The sequence below is a fragment of the Pelodiscus sinensis genome, chromosome 4 (assembly GCF_049634645.1).
Source record: "Pelodiscus sinensis isolate JC-2024 chromosome 4, ASM4963464v1, whole genome shotgun sequence".
NCBI classification, from domain to species: domain Eukaryota; kingdom Metazoa; phylum Chordata; order Testudines; family Trionychidae; genus Pelodiscus; species Pelodiscus sinensis.
In genome coordinates this window covers 22605548-22628162 of record NC_134714.1, presented here as the reverse complement: position 1 = coordinate 22628162, position 22615 = coordinate 22605548, and the positions used below count along the sequence as shown (strand labels likewise).

At 46.8% G+C, this 22615-nt stretch overlaps 1 protein-coding gene across 2 annotated transcripts in view; it reads left to right on the top strand.

Moving 5' to 3' along the window:
* Positions 1-1385: 1385 nt before the first annotated feature.
* The window catches only part of PPP2R5C (protein phosphatase 2 regulatory subunit B'gamma), a 187862-nt gene continuing 166632 nt past the window's right edge, over positions 1386-22615 (top strand). Inside the window, exons 1-2 of one of the 2 annotated variants that reach the window (XM_014571983.3) lie at positions 1386-1562; positions 4087-4152. In XM_014571983.3, coding sequence (XP_014427469.1) covers positions 1536-1562; positions 4087-4152 — 93 coding nt within the window. In that variant the 5' untranslated portion in view covers positions 1386-1535. The remainder of the gene's footprint in view (positions 1563-4086; positions 4153-22615) is intronic. The other variant, XM_075926558.1, reaches the window with a different exon arrangement.

Sequence of the window (22615 nt, the reverse complement as noted above, 5' to 3'; positions counted from 1 at the left end):
CTCACCCTTTTTTCTCTTAACACCTTAGTACTTTCTCCCATGCTTCTCCATAAATATCTGTAAAGTTACCACGATTCCCCCTCAAAATTGTCCTTCAAATTCTTTTTCTATAAAGCCAACAAAAAAATTTACAACAAGACTGATATGCTTTCTTGTACTCCTTATCTGTACCTGTTGTCTTTGTTTTATGCATTAATTGTAAGCTCATTGGAGAAGGAATCATCTTTTTGTTCTGTAGCTTTAACATATCTCACACAATTAAGTCCAGTCTTTGAGCAGAGCTCCTAAGCACTATGGTAATACAATAATTTTAAGATAAACAAGAAAAGATGTTCACTTGTTGAGGATTTGTATTAAAATTATTTGTTTCTATTTCGTTCGGATGGTTCTTTTATATTTCACTTGGATGGATCAAAAAGTAGTTCATTTTCAAACTATAATCTTTGCAGGGAGGTGGGGCTAACAGAATAATGCACGTTTCATCCAACATAAAAGCTCCACTGAAAGAGAAAAGATAATAAATTTAATAGCTTCAGAGGGGTAGCCAAGTTAGTCTGTAACAGGAAAAACTTAAAAAACAACAAATAGTCTAGTAGTACCTTAGAGATTAACAAAACATGTAGATGGTATCATGAGCTTTTGTGGGCACAACCTACTTTTTCAGGTTGTGCCCACAAAAGCTCATGATACCATCAACATGTTTTGTTAGTCTTTAAGGAGCTACTAGACAATTTGTTTTTTAAGATGTAATACATTTAATATAGGCTATCGCCCATGCAGCGTGCACCTTCTCCTCATGGGTTAACTGTGATCACATGCTGGGGTATCTAAGCCCGAGAGACGCTGAGCATCTTCAGCCTCTATGATGATCAATAGGGGAGCCGGTCTTAGGCCGCCTTCTGCTGAAGTCAATATCCAAGTCTGGAAAAACGGAGCCCACAGCAGCCCTCCCGTGAGCAACTGAATCCTCAGCCTATCTCCAGGCGTTGCGCGAAGCTGGGCGAGCGCGGGCTGTGCTTCTGGCCAAGGGCATTACGTGAGCCCCAAAGACAGGCCCATCGGGCGATGTCTGCGTCCCGGGGAAACGGCTCTGCCTGAGGCGCTGGCTACGGCTTTAGTCCGGGGCTCCCCCTCCTTCCGGGCTGGGCCGGAGAAGCGACTCTGCCCCGGGCCCTGCGAGGGGGGCTGCTCTGTCTGAGCCGCGGGAGCAGGAGAGATGCGGGAAGGCGCGAGGCTGGGGCGACCCCGCTAGGAGGCCGCTCCACAGGCACGACCAACTCCCCCAGCCGCCGCCGGGATAGAGACGACCCCGCCCCCTGGCTCACAGAGGGGAGGGGGGGACGTCGGCCCCACGTGACGGGGGACAGCCAATGCCGAGGCGGCGTCCCGGCTCGGCCGGGCGGAGCTAAGGCTGCTGCCGCCGCCGCCGCCGCTGGGAGCCTGAGAGGGGGAAGCGCCTGAGCGGGGCGGGGGAGTCGGAGCGAGGACCCCAGGAGGCTGCGCCGCTCCCGGCCCGGGCGCCCAACTGACCGGCCATGCCGAATAAAAACAAGAAGGAGAAGGCGAGTCAGCCCGGCTGGGGCGCGGAGGGCCCGGGGCCAGGCCCCTGCGGGAGAGGGGCCGTGGGGAGAGCCGCTGAGGGGCGGCGAGCGCCGGGAGAGCTGGGCAGGTCCTGGCCGCGGGGGAGACAGGCGGGCGCTCAGGCGGCGGGGCGGGCTGCCGAGGGACTCCGGGGTGCTCCCTGTGGGAGGCGGCGAGGAACGGGGAAACTCTCCCCGTGGGTGGGCGGTGGGCCTAGCCCAGCCGCTGCTGCCTCTTTTCGCCCAGTTCCTGGGGCCCGACTCACTCCTATTGGGGAGGGGAGAGACTGGGGTTCGTGGCGGAGAGGCAGAGGGGATTTATTGGGGGCGTGAAAGGGTAATGGCTTGGGGCGAGAGTAACGGGAGGTGGCTTTTATCGAGTGTACGTAGGAGTGAGAGGCGAGCTATTAATTTTGGGTCAAGGTGGGTATCTCTGCTTTGTGTGGGAAGGGGTATTTTTAAAGCGGGGCAGGTCTCTGGGGGAGGGGAGGTTATTCTTAAGGTTGGCATCAGTGCATTTTCCTGAGTCTCTTTACTCTGTTGCTTTAATTTCCATATCCCATTGCTTGAAACTGCATTCATAGATCCATCTCCTCCCCAGTGTGATAAAACTGGTCCCGTTTTACAAACAGGGCAACTGAGGCAAAGATGTAGTGACTTGCTTTACATGGCAAAGCAGCCCAACCAGAGCTTTTACCTCAAAAGGGGAGTTGTTCTCAAGAGTCCATGAAGTCCATTGGAGACTTCGTTGTTGCTGTTGATTTTACATGGAAGCTGCTTACATACTGAGATCAGGACAAGTGGGAGTAGAGGGATATAATAGTCAATTAACTAATAGGCAAAAGCTTATTGGTTAATGCTATCAACTACATGCATTTAAATGCAGAGCCGCAATGAGGGACCTACTCCCACTGCGACTCTGCAGTTTAAATGTAATAAGAGTGGGGTGGGCAAGCAGACAGCCTGGCTCTTAATACATTTAAACTGAAAAGCCATAGTGGGAGTAGGTCCCATACCTGGCGAGAGCAGGGGCTGGGCTGGGCTGTCTGCCCACCTGGCTCTTACTACATTTAAACTGCAGAGCCACAGCAGAAGTAGCTCCCATACCCAGCCTGAGCTGGGAGCTTTAACCTCCCTTATCCGTTAATTGTGTAGTTGATAAAAATTCAATCAACTGCATGATTAGTGAATTACCCGCTTCTGTTTGGTGTTAAAGCCAGGAGTGGAACTGAGCTCTTGACTCCCATTCTGTGCCTGTTCCACTACATAGCTCTCTCTACATCTTTGATTTCAGGCAAACCCTTTAAGCAATTTCACATCAGTTCAGTATCATTTGCTTGTGGATTTATCTGTCTTATGATGTTGTTGTTTTTTGTGCCTTAAAATACAAATGCTGCATTGATCCAAAAAATTGTAGACCATTAATGTTTGTATTCCTTTTATTTCCTTTATCATGTAGTGAGAGAAATAGGAGGTGTTAAATGTAGATAAAGCGTTGGATTAAAAACAACTTAAAGTGCAGTCACAGCAGTGTTTTAAATTGAAAGTGTGGCCATGGCATAAATGCTGGGAGAGCTCTTTTTTAGCGCTCTGTTAACCACCTCTGTGAGAAGAGTAAGCTAACAGTGCAGGGAGCACAGCTCCAGGTGCTGTATCACACTGGTGCATTACAGTGCTCTAACTTGCTGTGCTCAGAGGGGTGTGTGTGTGTGTGGTTTTTTTTTCCTCTCCCCCTCCCCACCTCTGAGACAGAAATTTATAGCACTGTAAAGTGCCAGTGTAGATTTGGTCTCATTCATATTGAGGAGAAACTCTTGGGTTACAGATAGGGATGTGAACAACTAGTTGCTTCTCCCCTCCCCCCATTGCTGCCTCTGTCAGAGTCCCCAGCTGACCCTGGGCTCCGTGCGGTGGTTCCACTTTGAAATGCTGCAGGGAACATGGGCCAGTGGGGGATGGCTAATCGCAATTTGCATCAAATATTCATCAATTATTCGATTTGCCAATTAATCAGAATTTTACATTCCTAGTAATAGACCCAGTTTTAACATTGGGTTTTTAGCTGCTGTTGCAGTTACGTAGATGGAAACATCTGTATAGGCATGGTACAGTGCTGTATACCATGGCTTGGTCTAGAACAGGTTACCCTGGATTCAGAGCTACACTAAAGGCTAAAAATAAAGGGTAGATCAAGGCTGATTTACTGTGCCTTTGTGCATACCGTTTGCACTCTGCCTTAGTTTTCTTAAGCAATTTTCATGAATTAATCTTATGGGTATGTTGTGAGGAATAACTACTGTTTTTAAAGTATTTTGAAGGTGTGAGAATTTGTACAATTTCTAAGACTGAAATTGTAATTGTATAATTACATTTCTAGGCTTTAATCTTCTGTAATGCATATTTTCATGCAGATCTCTGGTCAATCAGTTACTTGACTGAAAAAGTATTTGATTCTGTTTGAAATTAAGCTTGATGCTGGAAAAACTTACAAATGTTTAATTTTCAGGAACCTGCAAAATTGGGCAAAAGTGGAAAAAGTGGTAAAGATGGACAAGATAACCAAGAACATGAGGTAATTATTGTCATAGCATCTGGTCTACTCAACTATTCTCACAAAGAACACTTTTCAAGAGTATAATCTTTCCCACATTGATATAACTTAGATGGTAGCTGTTTGGTTTTTTGGAAACCACTAGGACGACTTTGACAGAGAAAAGATGTTTTAAAAAGGTGCATACAACTTTTGAAAAGTGCTTGCAATGAAATGAAGCCAACTATGGTTGGTCCTTGATGTAGGGATGTAAGTGACTAGTCAACTATCTTGTAAGCATGTGCTTATCCGATAGTCGACTCAACTAGTCGCACCACCAAAGGATGTTAAGGACTTGTTGATTTCCCCCTCCCTCCTCATCTTCTATCAAATGAAAGCAGTAAAGGGGGGAGAGAAGAGGTGGTACTTCTGCTGCGCATGTAGCCCAGGATCAATTAGGTCCCCAACCTTTAGAGGCTCCCGGGGGGCGGGGCCACTCACACGCCGGGCGCCCCGGGGGGCGGGCCTGCGCGTCTGGAGGTATACCAGGGGACGGGGATGCCCTTGCACCGGGCGCCGGCATGTGACCCGGGGCTGGGTCCGTCTGAGCGCCATGGGGCTGGCGCCGCCGCCCGAGCCATGCTCCTGGGGCCGGCACTGGCGCTGCTCGAGCGCTGTGCGCCCGAGCGCCCGCATGTGCCCCGGGGCTGGGGCTGCCCGAGCGCCGCGCACCCGGCGCTGGTGCGTGTTGTGTACCTGGGGCTGGCACCTCCCGTGGGGCGGGACCGGCCCAGGTTGTTGGCGGGGGCCCACAAATGCCCCAGCGGGCGCCATGGCACCCGCAGGCACTGCATTGGGGACCACTGAACTAGGGACTCCCCAGCTGATTCTCGGGTTCCAGTGCAGCATTTCTGCAGAATCTGGGATCAGCTGGGGAGTCTTCAGCTAACCCCAGGTTCTGGAGAAATGCCCTGCAAAACCCATGGTCAGCTGGGGAGTCTCCAGCTGATTCCGGGTTCTGAGAAAATGCTCTGTGCTGTGCTGCCACTTTGAAATGCCATGTTGAGCTGTGGTCAGCTGGGGACTCTTGTACATTTCAAAGTTGGCAAACTGTGTGCAGCCCAGAGTCAGCAGGACTTCCTGCTGGCCCCGGTTGCATGCGTAGTTCTGCATTCCTTCTTTGAAATGTACGAGAGCCCTATGGGGCTCTCGTACATTTCAAAGGAGGAATGTGGAAGTGCCTGTTGAGTAGTTGAGGGAAAGTCCATTGACTACTTGACTAGTAAAATAACTGTTACTTAACATCTTTAGCTCTGCCCCTTTGCTGATTCTATCAGAGAGAGGAAGACAGGGAAGGAGCAGAAACCGGTGCTGTGGGAAGCTTGCTTAAAAACCAACTCTTCCCAGCACCGTCTTGGGAAAGTGGGGAGAGGGAGTAGTGGGGAACTGGTGGCGCTTCTGTTTTCGAAATATAGCAAGAACATTTCAAAAGCAGGCGGGCCGCAGGGAGCAGGGGACTGAAGCAATCCCCTGCTGGCCCCGTGCTCCCTGTAGCGCTTCCACCTTTGAAATGTAGCAAGAGCTGACAGGGCTCCTACTATATTTCAAAAGTGGAGGTGCCCTTATCGACTAATTGAATGTTGCTTGCAAAGTTAAAGTCCCCCACAGATTTCCTTACTTGCCTACAGAAAAATTATTTTCTAATGTGGAAGTATAGGGAAGCACCCCTCCCCAATAGCACAGGCATGTCATTTTAGGCACCTAGAGGAGCCAGCAGAGAGAAATCACTACAGAGGAGGGGCATGGGATTCCCCACCTATGACTTCTACTCTGTGCTGGGCTCTGCTAATAGTCCAAGTTGGGCTGCTGGTGATGGGACTTGTCTTTCCTTTCAAAGAACAGCTGAGACTAGGTTAAACCTGCCTCCTGATAGCTCCTTGACTGCGGGAAGCTCCACGCACACCTACGTGTTGTTTCCTGCTTTCCCGTCCATTGAACCTCAACCCTGCCTTCTGCATCTGGAACTTCCATGCACCCAGACCATACCCTGAAAAACTGCTTCACTGTTCTATGCTTTTCTATGTCCTTGTTTGTAAATATCTTAGTTCAAATATTTGTTTCTTTGCTGTATAAAAAGAATATTTTGCTGACCTCCCATTCCCACCTAAGAACTGCAACACAAAGCAATAGTATGTATTTTTATTTTTACCTTGAAAAATGACTGTTAGATTTCTGGTGAGCTTCACTGAGTCTTCACTTTTGTTATGAACAGAGAGGTACTAAAGATACATATTATCATGGTCAGTTCATTTATAGCTAACCGCTGTGTAACCTAATCATAATGTACTGGTTGATGAATTCATGTTGAATTGTGTTTTGAAGTTTGACAAGGGAAAATAATACTCAGCGTCTATGGCTTCCTCAATATGAGATCAAATCTGTAGCGGATGATGTAAGTCCTATTAATAGTTTGAATTTCCCTTGTAAATTGGTTTGACCCCATATCTTTAACTTAATATGAAGTCATTGAAGAATTGTTACCTTTTGACTGGGGTTGGACTTTATTTATATAAGCAAACATAAAACCTATATCTGTCAATTATTATCTTTGTTGATTTTAGCTTAGTTCACAGGTTCCTAATGTAGGGGTTGGGAGCCCTAAGAGGGTAATGAGGTTAATATGTGGGGGAGGTTATGAGCAGTGTTCCCTCTATGATTTTCCATCCATGAGCAGAGTGAGTTTTGTCTTATGCACCAATATTGAGGTCAAGTGCACTTGTTCAGGTGTGTTCAGAAATAAATAAATGGTTCATCTAGTATGGTATCCTATCTCTGGCAGTGGCTAATTCCAAATGAGTAAGAAAAAGGTAAATTTTTTTCATCATACCTATGATTAAGGAAGGTCCCAATGTGCAAAGGGACCTCAGTATGATTGTGTGAGCATAGACATCTTTGCTAGCAGAATTGGAACTTAAGTATCCTGGCAACAGCCACTAGCCTGCCTGCCATGTGGCCCCAACCCCCGGAGGCAGCAACTCGCCCAACGTGCAGCCCCAGCCATGGTAGAACCATGCCACTCCCCTTCCAGGACCAGCAGGAAGGTGAGTACTGATGCGCAGCCCTATGAAGGAGGTGGCCGGGCTTAGAATTTTTTGTGTACGGCTGCGCAGGCATGCACCTTAGGGTGAACACTGGTCACGAGCTGTCAGCCTCCACCACAAATCCTACTTTGCATCTGGAATTTATTATGGTGTTTGATATTAAAAGGTGTTTAATTTATAAAGGAGGACACATTTAGAGGTTAGCTCTGTGAAAGGGGTCACCAGTACAAAAGTTTGAGAACCACTAGCTTAGTTATCCTTACTGTGGGGTTTCAAGACACTTCTAAGTGACAAATTTTGCTGAGAGTAAAGCTATTACACTGTGTCATTTTCTTATTTAGTACCTTTTACTATGGACAGACTGGATAAATATATGATTTGCTATTTAATTTGATCTGGGTTACTACTTTTACATTTAAAAAAAGTTCCCTGACGTGAATTTTTCAGAGCAAAAACATGCTGCCACTTTTTCAGAGCAAAAACATGCTGCCACTTTTATATGTGGCTCCTCGTGTTACCTATTATGAAGGAGCAATATAGTCACAATTCATTAGTTTGTTTGTTTGTTTGTTTGTTTGTTTGTTTGTTTGTTTGTTTGTTTGTTTGTGGTGGAAGAGGGAGAAAATAGGATGGGGAATGTACATTGACAAGAATTTGGACTGGACGAGAATGTGGCCTGCACATATGATGCACTTAGTATTTTCAGTCTCCAAGGTAAAGCTACAAGAAGAATCTTGGAAACCTGAACTCTTGGTTCTATCAATAAAGCTGTTTTAGTAGCTTGTGTTCTGAATTCTCCCCAAAAGTAGACATTCTGAAGGAGATTTTTCATGTAGGTAATCTAGAATTTAACATAAAAGGAGTGCTTGTTTGAAGTACAACCCTTATTTCAGTACCCATCTTTGGCTAATAGATGTTTCAGATAAAGAGATATTTACATCCTTCTCTATACCACCAACAGATTTAGAAATGTACTGGCATATGTTGTTTTTTCAAGTGAATTTAATGCATGTGAGAAATGCCAGATTGCAGGGACTAGAAACTAGTCCTCTATTCAAAGAACAGGGACAACACAAGCAGCAATGTCCCACAAATATTTTATTTATAGGCATTTCTGTAGCACTTATCTGAACACATGATTTGGACTTTTTATAGCATTTTTTTTCATCTGTGGGTCTCAGTGATTTATGAGTAAGCATTATTCCCATCTTCCAGTTTGTAAAACTGATGTATGGAGGACAAGAGAAGCAATTTTCCTAAGGTTGTGCAAAAATTTTCTATCTGAAGATCAGAATCTAGGTCTTTAGTCTATTAACTTTATGCCTAATCCACAACAACTGTGCCTCCTGAAATGTACTTCAACTTTGACATAGTGAGATGGTACTTGAGTATTCATGCTCATTCAATGCTTAGTCTTACTTTGATTACATGTTGAACTAACGTGCTTCACTTAGACCACCAAGATCATCTGATGGTTACTGTGCTCTTTCTGACAAGCAAAAATATAATCAGTGACACACAGATAAAGTTTTTTACTTTAGAAATACCAGAAATAATCTAGACTCTCTGGCTTTGTTGGTCACCTATGGTTTGACCTTGACTTGCTGTCAGCTACTTGACAGGCACTAACGCATTCCTCCTTTGAAATGTGACTTGGGGTAGGAGACTGAGGTGCAGAAGTTTGGGTTGTAACCTAGGGATTATAATCTGGGGCAGGAGATTAGGGTGCCAGATCTTGGGGGGGGGGTCTGGGTGCAGAAGGGGGGCAGAGGGTTGGGAAAGGGGGGGGGCTGGGGTGCCAGAGGTAGGCTCTGGTTACGAAACTTACCAGCCAGCAGCCCATACTGCCTGCCGAGCTAAATGCTTGTAAATCGTAAAAAGTTTCTCAGCCAGCCTTCCTGCCTGCCTTTTCTGTGTCTACACAAGCTGCACAGCCATGCACTTGTGTGAATAACTGAGCTGAAGGAGTGGGGGCATGGTGTTTTGTGTGCTGCCTGTTGTTCAGACAAGCAGCTCTCATTGGCCAGTTTCTGGCCAGAAGCAGACAAATGGGATTAGCTGGGAGTGGGAGTTACACCTGAAGTCTCCTCCTTCTTCGGGCTCTCAGTTTTTAAAGAGAAATGGCCCTGCAGCAGCTTTTCTGAGTGATGTGAGGGGCTGTAGGGCAAGCAGGGGAGCCTGCCTGGGGCTCTCTGCTGCGTCCACGGGCTGGATCCAGTGGCTTGGAGGTTCGGATGTGGCCCACAGGCCATATTTTGCCCAGGTCTGCTGTACGCTTTGCTTGCAATGCTATCTTTGGCTGATGGCTTTGTTTTAAAAAGGCCGTTCTGAGATTTATCTAGCTGTTAAATGGTAAGTGTGGTATGTTAGTTGGGATTTTTTTCTCACCTTGAACATCAGAGAAGAATGACTATTTTGTGTCAGGCCAATGGTCTATTTAGCTCAGTATCCTGTAGTACCTTAGAGTGCGTCAGTGCAGCAGTGTTATTTCAGAATAATTGACATCATTCTGAAATAACATAGTGCGTGTCTATACTACAAGTACCAAGGGATGGTACTTGGTCCTGCCAAGAGGGCAGGGGACTGGACGCAATGACCTCTCAAGGTCCATTCCAGTTCTATGAGATAGGTATATCTCCATTAAAAAACATACATTCAAAATAATGTTGTGCTGGAAGACTTCTTACTCTCACTCATGGTAACCCTCATTTCACGAGGAGTAAGGGAAGTGTTCTTTCTTCAACTTCCTGCTGTGTAGACAGCGCCAGCAGTCGAATTAAGCTATTTTGAGTTAAGCTACATAATTGATGTAGCTGAAGTTGCATAGCTTAATTAAACTTTAGCTCTGCTGTGTACATACATCCTTTAGAGACTAAAAATATATCTATCTTATCTAATCTATCTAGGATCACGAGCTTTTGTGGGCACTATTGAAGTGTGTTAGATACTGGCCAGCAATCTGTGACACTCGGTCTTGCATTGCCGCTATCTCGTTGATCACTTCTCAGTATATTTGCTATCACATAGAGTAAATTCAAATGCTGAAGTTGTAGGCCATGAAATTTACAGTTGCGGAAAGTTTTACTTTTAAAACTTTCAGGTTCCTGGATGGAGAAGAATAGTAGCACGTTTCTCTCAAGAATATTAGTCCAATTACAAAATTGTGCTTTATTCTCTTGAGGACCAATAAAATAAGACTTCTCCAACATACTAAAAGAACCAAGAAAAAGTTCCCTTCTCTCCCCCCCACCCCCACATATACACACAAAGTGATGAGAAAATACTAATGTTTTTATAGTTTCTGCCTTTTTTGTTTTTTGGCTATGAGCATTCAGTGGTCTTTTTTTTTTTTTTTTTTTTTTTTTAGTGAAAGCTTTAATTGCTATCCCAAAAATGTGGCATGTTTTGTAAATGCTGAAATCTTCATTAAGATTACTGACACAAACGTGTAATCAGACGTCTGTCTTTATTTGTGAGTGAATTTCTTAAAAGTGTATGTTTTTTTTTTTTCTAGTAGTGGAAATTAGTTTCTTACGTGAACTTTGTGGAAGGTAGTCTTTATTTTTAAGAAGACTTAGCAATGTGGACTGCACTGATAAATCATTAATTTTTTTCAGTGGATTTTTTTCATGAGCATACATATGGCAACTTCAGAGTTTTATGAAACATTTTTCTTTATATATAGAAAATGTCTTTAATTTTGAAAATACCTTTAATTCTGTTGCCTTTCAGTGATTTGTGTTTTTTTACCTTAATTGATATAATAGTAATAAGTAAGTCAAGAAATTTACAAGGGTAGGAACTGCTTTTGACTAGGTATATTAGAATAGTGTGTAATTGAATAGTCGCGTAACTGTATCAGATTTTAGCAGTGACGTGGCTATTCCATAGTCCCCAGGGGCAGGGGCATCAGCCATTGGCCCTGCTCCTGGGGAGCCCCCTGCCACCCTTTGCTGATACCTCTGATACAAAGGCAACAGCGTGGAGTGGCAGAGGGTCCAACAGGAGTGGGGCTAGCTGCTGCCCCCACCCTCGGAGTATTTTAGTAACCATGTAACCATTAAAATTTGTGCAGCTACATGATTACTAAAATAAACTTTAAAATCCCTACATGGGAGATTTTTGCCTTAGTGATATTGATAGTCGGCTCCTTTAGTGCCGTGCTAATATGCTGGTATATTAGGCGCTGCTGGCCCTGTGCCCTCTCTGTTCCTTCTTGGTGGTCAGTTGGCGTTCCTTTCCTTGCTTGTCAAGGACTTCAGGATTTTCCTTATCTTGAATTTGTGCCCTTAGGTTTGTACTTAGTTGTCCTTAGCATTAAATACCTGTTAATTGTAGTAGTCAGTGTTAGTTAGGTCCTGGTGGAGCATGCCCTGATCTCCAGTCGTTAAGCCCTGTGATTCCTGTTTAACAGCTCTATGCCTGGTAGCTACATCTAGTGCTTGAGAGAAGCACACATTAAAGAGGGGGCAGACTTATAAGAACTTTCTCTCCCTCTGCTTAAAGAGGCTGAGAGAAATCAGGCTCAAGCTCTCCTTTTGGAATTTTTCTACTTGGCATATTGAGCCAGTCCACCATGAATTGCTTAGCACCTCAGCGTCTACGCAAAGTTTGTTGCCACTACCTAAGAAGTGAGCAAAGAAATATTGCTCCCCAGCCTCAACAAGAAAAGGCCAGTTGACAATGAGCAAAGAGTCTGCCCAAAATTGCCTGACCCCACTGGAGCCCCACAATCAACCATTTCTAGCTAGGGATACAGCCTCCTGTGAGCAGGACTGGCCAGATCTTTCTGCTGACAGCACTGTTGGAGCAAGGCTTAATGTTCACTGAAAACTGTGGCACTGCAAACCGTGGCGCCATGGAAGCACGGGGCTCTGCCCACACTGACAGTGCAACCAGTGTTGCAGCCTTCTACTAAGGCTCCACAAGAGGGCAAGCCAGTCAATAAGGCTACCACTGATCCCTTGAGACAATGGCACAGACTATCCACCTCTGAACTGATGGATGCTGATACCATTGGATAGATTGACTGGGATTTACCATTGGTCTCTGGCTCTGTGGTCATGGTTACTATCCTCTGGATGTGGTTCACCAATGGGAACGTACTGGTCCCCTTATTATTAATGTTGATTGCAATCCCAGACATCTTTGCCTTGGCACTGTTCCTGGTCACCAGCACGTTGGCACTATTTTCTTCCTGCCTCCAATCTTCTTGCTGCCACACTATCAGTACCTGCCCCCTCATGTGGGGCACTTGTCTCTAGTGTCTGTGGTCTTGAGGCAAGCTCAGGCCTCGATAGTCCCTCCAGTCCCTGGAAGGTGGCACCTCTGAAACAAAGGGATGCTTTGGCCTGTTGCTTTGACTTCAGTGATGAGACTGGGCATCTGAGCCAATGGTGGCATCAGGGCAGTGGCCTTCTCAATGATCATGTTTGAACACTTGAAGTTCCAGTCATTGTGGTGTTACCCTTAGCTCACTAGTCAGCCGCCACTGTGGAACAGCACTATTGGCACCAGGCTCGGTATGGGAGCACTGTTGATGTTCAGTACTTAGGAGGTGGCACCTACGCCCAACTCATTCTCCTCCATGGAGAAGCAGCAGCAAGCACCATCAGTTCAGTCTTCCTCCTCATCCCCCATAAGTATGATGACCATGTTTTCTGAACCAAAATTAGGGACACATTAGCCACACCCCATGACCTCTGTTAACCACACTCCTGACCCCACTAACTACGCTCCTGACCCCCATTCGCCCCGTCTCTGCAGGTAACACTCTCGTGATCAAGATGGACACATGACCAGAGTTAAAAGGTGTCATGTGACAGCCCCCCCAAGAACTTTTCCCACCGTCCTCATACCAATAGGGATGCGTTTGGCCCCAACCCAACCCCCCTCATGCAACTATCCTGCAATTGCATTAACCCAATTTGTGTCTCATTACCTCGGGTGGGGGAAGTGTTCTCTCTAAGAGTTTCCTCCCATGCACGGAATGAATTCTGTGTTGTGCACCAGTACTGAGTTCAAGTGGCTTGTTTGGATGAGCCACTGTGGCACCCAAATTATTAATAAATACCTTATAAACCTCTACCTTTTCCCTTTGCTACCCTGTTTCCTCCATCAGCTCCCCTGGTGCCTACTGCCCCCCCACTCCTCATCCTCCTCCTGACTCCTGCCCTTCTCACTGCCCTCAGCTCTCATGGGACCTGCCCCCCCCCCCCCGCACCAGCCCTTCTCTCCCCCCTGTGCCCACTCCTCCTCTAGCTCCCCTCTGATCATGTGAGCGACCCTTCCTCATCCCTTCTCCTAACATCTCCCTTTACACACCTGCCATGCCTCTCTCCTTTGTTTCTAGTCTCCCCCCATACCCTTGCAGGTGTCTGCCTTTCTGCTTCACCCCCAGAATCCCCTGGCACCTGCACCTACCTTTACCCCAGCACTCTCCTGGTGCCTCCTCTTTCCCTCACTGCCCCTGCCCCCTTTGCCCTCTTTTTTCCTGATACCCATCCCCGCACCATCCTCTGCCCTAGTGCCCCCATGCACCTCTATGCCCTCACACATGACTTGCTCCATTCCCACCTCTCTTATGCCCACCCCTTCTTTCTACCATTCTCCCAGCACCACCTCTTGCCCCCAATGTCCCTCCCCTCCCCTCTTCTCTCCTCTCTCAGCATCACCCTGTCCCCTCCACCCTCACACCCCCACTGACACCTCTCCTCCCTCCTCCTGCCCTTTTCCTCATTGTCTGCACTTGGTCCCCTGGCATTTGTCTCTCCTCCACCCTGTCCCTTGGTGCCTTCCCCTTTCTTCTCCTGCCTTGCCCCCCTCCCCTCAGCACAAGCACTTTCCTCTCACAGCCCCCTTCCCCCTAGTTTTTCCCCTGTCCCTCTCCCACCCCCACCTTTTGCCTTCCAGTTTACAGGGCTGGAGTCTGTGATCAGGCCCCAGAAGTCCCCGCTGTCCCATCCCCAGCCCCAGCCACTTCTAGGACAGGGCTGCTTGCCGGGCCTGGAGCTGGGCTGCCCGCAGTGCTAATTTTACTGCAGTCCCTGCACCAGCTTTGGTTCACATTAGCAGGGGCACAGGGGGAAGCCCCCATTCCTCCAGACCCGGCTTGTGGAGCACAGCTGTACGAGCGGGTCTGTGCACTGCTGCTCCTCCAGAGGAGTGTGAAGGGGCGAGGTGAGAGGGCCGTGCACGGAGCACACTGGCAGAGCCCAAACGTACCCCACTCTGCAGCGCTCTGTGTGGTCTGTGCCGGGACTCTGCTGGCAGCTCGGAGGAGCAGCTCATCGGCTCCAACTAGCGCCCCTCCGCCTCAGTCAGCAGCAGCGGCTGCCTGTGGATAGAGGAGGCTGGGCTGGAAGCTGCACGTGGCAGAGGCAGTCCCACAGCAGCAGGGAAGAGACGGGAGGGCATGCCAGACAGCTGCAGGGGAGCTTGGCGTTCCGGACACTGTGTGCCACTGACAGCGGGCCTGGGTACCCATGCGAAGCAGCAAGGGAGCTGCTTATGTGCAAGGTGGAGGCGGGACATTGCTTCTGTGCTGTGTTAGCGCTGGGTGTCTACGAGGGTGTCCCAGAGAGGGGTGGAAATGATGGTGCTATTTGTAGTCGGATCCCACTGGCTTTTTTGGGACATTTGCTGCCTTTATCGGGACACAACCCTTAAGCCCAGGACTGTCCTGGGAAAAAAGGGATGTATGGTCATAAGCCCTCCAGTGCCAACACTCCTGAACACTTCAGTGAACACTAAGCCTTGCTCCGACAGTTGTCTAACAACCTGGGCCTGCAAGTGGAGGAGATGGTAGAGTAAAAGAATGCTCTGTTCAGCATCCTGCCAGCCTCTGCCCCTACATGTATTGTATTACCCATGCACATAGGGGTCCTAAATATTGCCAAGGTCATCTGGCAGACATTTTTCTCCATCCCTGCTATCTCAAAGTGGGGCAAGAAAAATTACTTTGTGCTTACCAGAAGCTTGGAATATCTCCCTACCATCCCTCCCCTCAGCTCATTGGTGGTCTCCACTGCCAATAAAAAGGAGACAGTTCCATCCTACAAAATCAGGAGGCCAAGAGATGCTACTTGTACAGAAGGGAAACTTATTCCACTGCAAGTCTACAATTTCAGTTAGAGGCCCTCCTCAGCCATTTTAACTCTGATTTATGGGACACTCTCCATCAAGGATCCCATGTGCCAACACTGGCCCAGGAGTTGGTCAGTGGTGCAGGAAGGCCCCTTGGCAGCCCACTGTGCCCATTAGATGTTATGGGATGTGGCAGGGTTGGCAATTAGGATGGTGGTATCTGGGATGGTTGTGAGGCACAACTCCTTGCTTCAGATTGCCGGTCTCTCTTTGGAGATGCAGATGTTTATTCAAGACCTTCTTTTTAATGGGAATGATCTGTTCTCGGAGCAAACTGATATGAGATTGCATGGGATGAAGGCCACCAAGGCCATCAACCATTCTCTGGATATCCCACATACTACAATCAGTGTATAAGCTGTTCTGGCTGCCCTTGCCATTGAGGCTGTGGCGGTCTCAGTTCAGACCAGGTTGCGGGGGGGGGGAGGAAGCCTCCTTCAGTCACTGCTACCCTTCTACCTCCTGCTTGCCTGCATAGGCTGGCCATGCCAAGAATTCTGAAGGGCAGGAATGCTTGTTTTGATGACACCTTTGAACGTTGCCTAACCAGTTCTTTGGATTAAGTGCCTTTTTCCCTGCTGCTTGGTCTGGTTGCAGGTTACATCAGGCTGATGGGACTTAGACATAACACTTCCCTGTCCCTTTTCAGGGACCCTTCTCACAAGCAACTCCTTGTTAAGGAGGTCGAGCACCTCCTGTGTCTGGTGGCTGTGGAGGAGATTGCCAGTGCTTCATAATCCCAAAAGATAGCCTTTGACCCATCCTGGGCATGTTCCATGTCAACAAATCTCTCATGAAGTTGAAGTTTCGCATGGTTTGCCTGGCCTCCATTATACCATCCCTGGATCTCTCACAACTTAAGGTTCTTAGTTCTAAATTTCTATATTCGTAAGCCACTGGCACTGCCTCCATTTTGTAGTGGAAAGATGCCATTTCTAGTTTACAACACGACTCTTTGACTCTAAAGCCGTTCACAAAGTGCGTGGCACCGGTGGCTGCTTACCTCAGACATTGCAGGGAGGGGTCCAGCCAGCTGTTTCCATATTTCAATGACTAGCTCATGAAGAGTGAGTCTCTGAATAAGGTGCAGAAGAGCCTCAACTTGGTGCGATGTACTAGCCACGCGTGGGCCTTTTGATAAATACAGAAAAGTCCACATTAAGGCCCATCTAACACAGAGTCATTCGGGGACATTCTTGACTCCACGCAGGCCAAAACTTGCCTTTCAGAAGCATGGCTTTAGGCTACGACAGACCAAATCTACCATTTGGGAAGGCATCTGCTCACTGCAGCCCACACCTGTCTATCTCTACATAACCTTGTCCGTGTTTGAGATCAGTCATGTGTGACTTCATCTTTGGCCACTGCAGGAATGGCTGGCCTTGGTCTATATGCCCAACAGACACTACCTGGACCTAGTGTTCATGGTACTGAGACACATCCTTTTGTGCCTGCGTTGATGACTGGAACCCAAATTGGTGCTCTAATGGGTTCACTTTATGGTCCCATCCCCATCGCTGACCTTGGATTCTGATGCCTCGAATCTGGTAAGGGAACCCACTCGGGCAAGCTCAGTACTCAATGCTGCTGGGAATGGGGCGACCTAGCCCTTCATGTTAATGTCAGGGAACTCAGAACAATTCACCTGGCCTGCCAGGCGTTCTTGTCCCACCTGAGAGGAAAGGTTTTGACAACCAGTACTGCCTTGATGTACTACATCAACAGCCAGGGAAGGTCAGATCCTCAGCCTTTTGTCAAGAGGTGCTCAGCCTGTGGGACTTGTGTGTGGTGCACACAGTTCATCTGATTGAGACCCATATCCCTTACTCCAGGAATGTCTGGGCAGATCACCTCAGCAGGACCTTCTCATTTTGTCACCTCCTTCAGAAGAAGGTAGAGAGTATTTTCTGAAGGTGGGGAACTACTTAGGTAGATAGAACAGGAAGTCCACCCAGGCTTCTCCATCCAGGGTATGGAGAGAGATTCCTTTTGAGACACCTTATGGATGGAGGCACACTCGTGTTTTCCTTTTTGTTGGTGTCATTGATAAATGTGGTCCCAGTGAAGGTCAAGTGGGAGTGTGCAAGAGTCATCCTCTTAGTACTGTCATCCTCTTAGTACTGGTTCATCATGCCATTGCAGTTATCAGCAAGCAGCTGCTCCCCTTCCGCTGCCTCTTACTGGATCTGTCACAGAACCACAGCAGCTTGCTCCATCTGAACCTGGAAGCACTGCACCTGACAGCTTGGCTGTTGAAAAGTTGTGTGGACAGAAGAGCATGCTCAGCCTTCATTCATCAAGTTTGACAGCAGGAAACCCAAGGCAATGTACCTAGCAAAGTGGAAAAGGTTCAAATACTGGGCCTTAGAGCCACACCTTCGGGCCAAGCGAGCCTTGATGGAGGATATCCTGGATTACTTGTTGCATCTGAAACTTCAAGGGTTGCCCTTTTTACTCTATCAAGGTCCTCCTGACTGTTATCTTGGCACTACATCCCCTGATCCAGGGCAGGCCCCTTTTCCAATTCCATGACCAGCGATCCCTCTAAAATGTTCCACCCTGAATGGAATAAATTATGTGCACCAATTTGTGACACATCACCTTCATATTGGTGCACACAACAAAATTCATGTGGTGGGGGGGAAAGAGGTTCTGAGTGTGGAAGGGGACTCAGGTTTGGGGCAGGGTGGAGGTTCAGGGGTGTGAGGGCTGGGGAATTGCAGGCTCTGGGGTGGGGTGGGGATAAGGGGTTCAGTGCACAGGCTGCCTGGGGAGGAGAGAACTCATCACAGCATCTTTCCATGGTTGCTGCAGCTCCAGTGGACAGCTGGTCAGAGTGCCTATCCTCCAGCTGGGGCATGTCCAGGTTAGGCTGCATGGGGGCCATGGAAGGTGCACCTGGTACGGGCACCTCCTCCCTCAGCCCGATCGTGGAGCTGCTGCAGACTGGGGAGGAGGGGTGCCTCCCTGCTAGCCCAGCCAAAGCTGTCACAGCAGCACCATGCTGCAGGCAGAAGTGGTGCTCTGTGCGCTTGCCCTGAGCCCTGCGTGGGGCTTATTGGATATCTGTGCAGCTTAGAGGGAACTGAGCTCATGATTGTGTGTTTTCTGAAAGGGCTGGAGCACTCCTACATGTGCAGGTAGGAGTCAGTCCCCCGCAGGATCCTGGGTCCTCCCTTCAAACCTTTGGCTGCCTGTTCCCTACTCCTGTCCTAGAACATTTCTGGTTGCTGTAATGCAGATCTGCTTCATGGCACAACTTACTCTAGCCTGAGGGGGGTCCAGTGGCTGTCCAGTGTTCCTTCCTGCAGTGCCCAGTCATGCACTACTTCTTGCCCCTCATTCTACGTATGCTGGTGAGGTAACCAGAGCAGGCAGCCATGCTGGGCAGTTAGGCAGCAGCAAAGCAAGCCTCAGAGCTCCTTTACTGCATGGGTGGCCACAATGGAGAGCCATGCTGGGTAGCAGCAGGGCAAGGCCCATTGCTGCTTCCTACAGCATCTAACCCCAGCCAGACAGGGGGGCAGGTAAGGAGGCGCAGGGGGATAGTTGCATGGCTCAGATGGGGAGGAATGGGCAGCCGGGCAACAGTGAGGCACCTCCGAGTCCCTTCCCTGCACAGGGAACCCAGTGGGCAAGGCACTGAGCCCATTCCCTACATTAGGTGCCGGGAACAGGGAGAAATGGGACACTGGTGGTAGCGGTGCAAACCCCAGAGCCTTTCCCTGTAAAGGACACCCGGAGCAGAGAAGAATAGATGACACCGGGGCAAGCCCCAAGCCGCTTTGTGCAGCCTTCAGCGCCAGCTGCATGCTGCTAGTATCCCCTACTCCTACAGACAGGAGAGGAGGTGCGTGGGGAGACTGGGGTGGCCAGGTCCCCTCTGCACCTCTCCCTTTGAAATGTACAAGAGCTGCAGGCAGGTCTTGTACATTTCAAAGGAAGAGAGGCAGTAGTCTGTCCACTTTGTATGTTTCAAAGGCAGCGGGATAGTGAGCGCCTCCCCCCCTTTGATTAAATAACTGATTGAATAGTTGATGGAATTTCCATCGATTACTCAATTGAAATTTAACATCCCCAGTGTGTGTGTGTGTGTGTGTGTGTTAAAAATCTTTTTGTTATAGCATATCGTAAAAATGCTGGCTTTCCTTATTGCAGATGTGTTGATGGTGCAGGCGGATGCTTGAAGATTGTTCCAATACTTTTCAAATTAAAAATGTCTTGTGCAAGTGGAAAAAAAGAAAAGTGACACAATGTCACGTGTCTAATGAAAAAGGAAAAATACCTTTTTTGTGGAGGTGAAATTCAGGCCCATTTGCTTCATTTGTGGAGAAGTAACTTTTGTCTTGGGAAAAAAAATCAAACCTAAGAAGATAAATGCAAAGGTTATCAAATATGAAGAATATCATAAACAGCTACGTGCAGATATAATTAAAGCATCTAAAAATGATTTGAATATGCAGCAAACAATCTTCACAGAAACACAAGGAGATAACTTGTTTCATAACACAGTCCATGTGGTGAGTGAAATTATTGCAGAAAGAATTTGGTTTCATTTAAGAAGGAGAGTTTGTGTGTGTGTGTGTAAAAAAAAAAAAAAAAAAAAAAAAAAAGTGCATTACAGCTGCAAATTTACTGGCACCAGAGAGACTTAAATTATTAGGAGTGTGAGCTTATCTTTCAGGACAGCATCAGCTAGAAGTCAGGATATGGCTCAGGATATTAAAATGTCTCTGAAAGATTCTGCAGCTGATTTGGCATTCTATTCTCTGGCTATTGATGAGACGAGACATTAACAGGTACAACCCAGCTGGCTCTTTTCCTGTGTGGAATCACACCAGGTTTTGAGATTTGAGAGCACTTATTTTCTTTAGTATCCAGGCATGACCTCACACAGGTGAAGACATTTTTGAGAAGATTATATCAGCAGCGCACAGGCTTCAGTTATCATTTGAAAAATTGAGCAGTCTTCTTATTGATGGTGCTTCATCTATGGTTGAACTTGGAAGGGATTAGTTGCCTTAAGAAAGAAAGGGATCGCCTTGGTCTTGATCCAAGTAAGTTGTCTGTTACTGCATCATTCATAAAGAGAATCTGTGTGTGCAGTCCACATTACTGAACAATGTAATGTCGATAGCAGTATCCAGCATTAACTTCATCAAGAGTGAAGGATTAAACAGCTGCCAGTTTAAAGAGCTGTTGAAAGACCTTGAAGTTGAGTGTCATGCGTTAGTTTATTGTGAAGTGTGATGGCTGAGACAAAGGAGTATGCTTATGAAGTTCTATGAATTGAGGAATAAAGTGAAATTTTTCATGGAGGTAAAGGGAAAACCTGTGGCTGAGCTGAGCACCCCCAAATGGCCTTGTGACCTTGCATTCAATATTGATGTTGTTCAGTGCTTGTCTGATCTTGATGTCAAATTGCAAGGGCATAACCAGCTTCTTTCTTCCCTTCTTTCAGAAGTCAGATAATTTGAATCTAAATTTACCAATCCTTCAGGGACAAAAAAGCTTGTATCAACAGTAGAGTATGCCAGGGTATGCACAAATTTACTTCAGAAATTTTGTGATCGATTTCAAGATCTAAGATCAAAGCAATTGGAATTAAATGTTTTTTTCCACATCATTCAATGTACAAGTACTTGTACTGGAAGCCTTTTAACACAAACTTATCAAAATGTAAAGCAACATTGAACTAACTTATGGCTAAATACAACAACCTACCTATGTTAGAATTCTAAAGACTCTTATGTAGGTGCTGATAAATTTCCAAACTCGAGGAAATGCTCTGAAAATTACATTACTTGACACTTCGTACTGCTGTGATCAGTTTTCTGAGACTCTCTTGCAAAGAACCGCCTGTGCACCAGATTATAAGATGCGAACCTGGAAAGCCAGTTGTAAGTATCAATATCTTGAGTTCCAACAGGCATAATGAGGCTCACCAAAGAAAAGCAACCTCAGTCATTTGACTGTAGGGTGCTGTAGACGCACCCTTAACTCAAAATAAGATACGCATTTTGTGCAGTGCAAACTGCATATCTTATCTCTAATCTTTCATATTTTAAATTTGGTGTGCCTACACAGCGCCAAGCTTCAAAATTACATTCTATTTCGAGTCATCCCTTATCCCTCGTGCAACAAGGTTTACCAGGATGGCGGAATAGCACACTCATCATTTCAAAAAATATTTTGAAATAATAGGTGGCTTGTGTTGACATAGGGTAGCTGTTCCAAAATATCTGGGCAATGTAGATGTACCCAAAAATACTACACTTTTTTAAAAAGCATTAAATTAAAAGGGTGGGGTTGGGTTTTTTTGGGGGGGTTGTTGTTTGTTTTTTGCTTCTCTCTTGTGTCTAGACCCAGTGATTCAATCCATGATTTTTCTGTGGCATCGTTGTTCCTCATCTCTGCTAGAACATTATTCCATAAGGTATTGAAGATCAGGGCACTAATTTCAGAAATGCTCTCTATGGTTGCCTTCAAGGAAAAAATTTGGTTGCTACCCAAAATTTTGTCTTAGTGTCATACTGGTGAATATCCTGAGCAGTCTTTTGCTCAAAACTCCATTCTTTTAGATGAAAAATGGAAGCTTTGCATCCTGAATGTCAGGCAGGCCCTGACTTTCTATATAGACAGCATGAAACCTTTCTGTAAGTCAGTGCAGCTGTTCATCGCATGGTATTTAGGATGAAAGGTTGCTCTGTATCTTTGAAGAGGATCTCATCCAGGATCATAGCCTGAATCCATTACTGTTACAAGGTGGCAAAGATACCTCCACCTGCAGTTGTAAGTGCTCACTTAACTAGAGCATAGGGATTGTTAGCAGCCTTCTTGGCACAAGTGCCAATCCCAGAAATCTTTTAAGCTGTGATCTGGTAGTTCTGTAGACAGAACCTTTAGACCAGTGGTCTCCAGCCTTTTTACACCAAGATCACTTTTTAAATCTCAGAACAGGCGAAGATCTACAGCCCCGCCCCTTCCTTGAAGCGCCGCCCTCTCTATTCTCCTCCTGTCCATCTTGCTATCCCCACCCCTTACTTACTCTGATAAACAGTTTATTTTTAAATTATGCGATATATAAAATTAAAATCATGTGTTTATAGTTATGAAATAAATGGTCTGTTTTTTATTCATTCTATTTACATCTAAAATGAAGCATTTATAATTCTACGTTTTGTGGGGACAGAGTTCTGCGGCTGGGGGCAGGGGAGAGGGAACAAGGGTACTGGGAGGGCAGAGGACAGGGTTCTGCA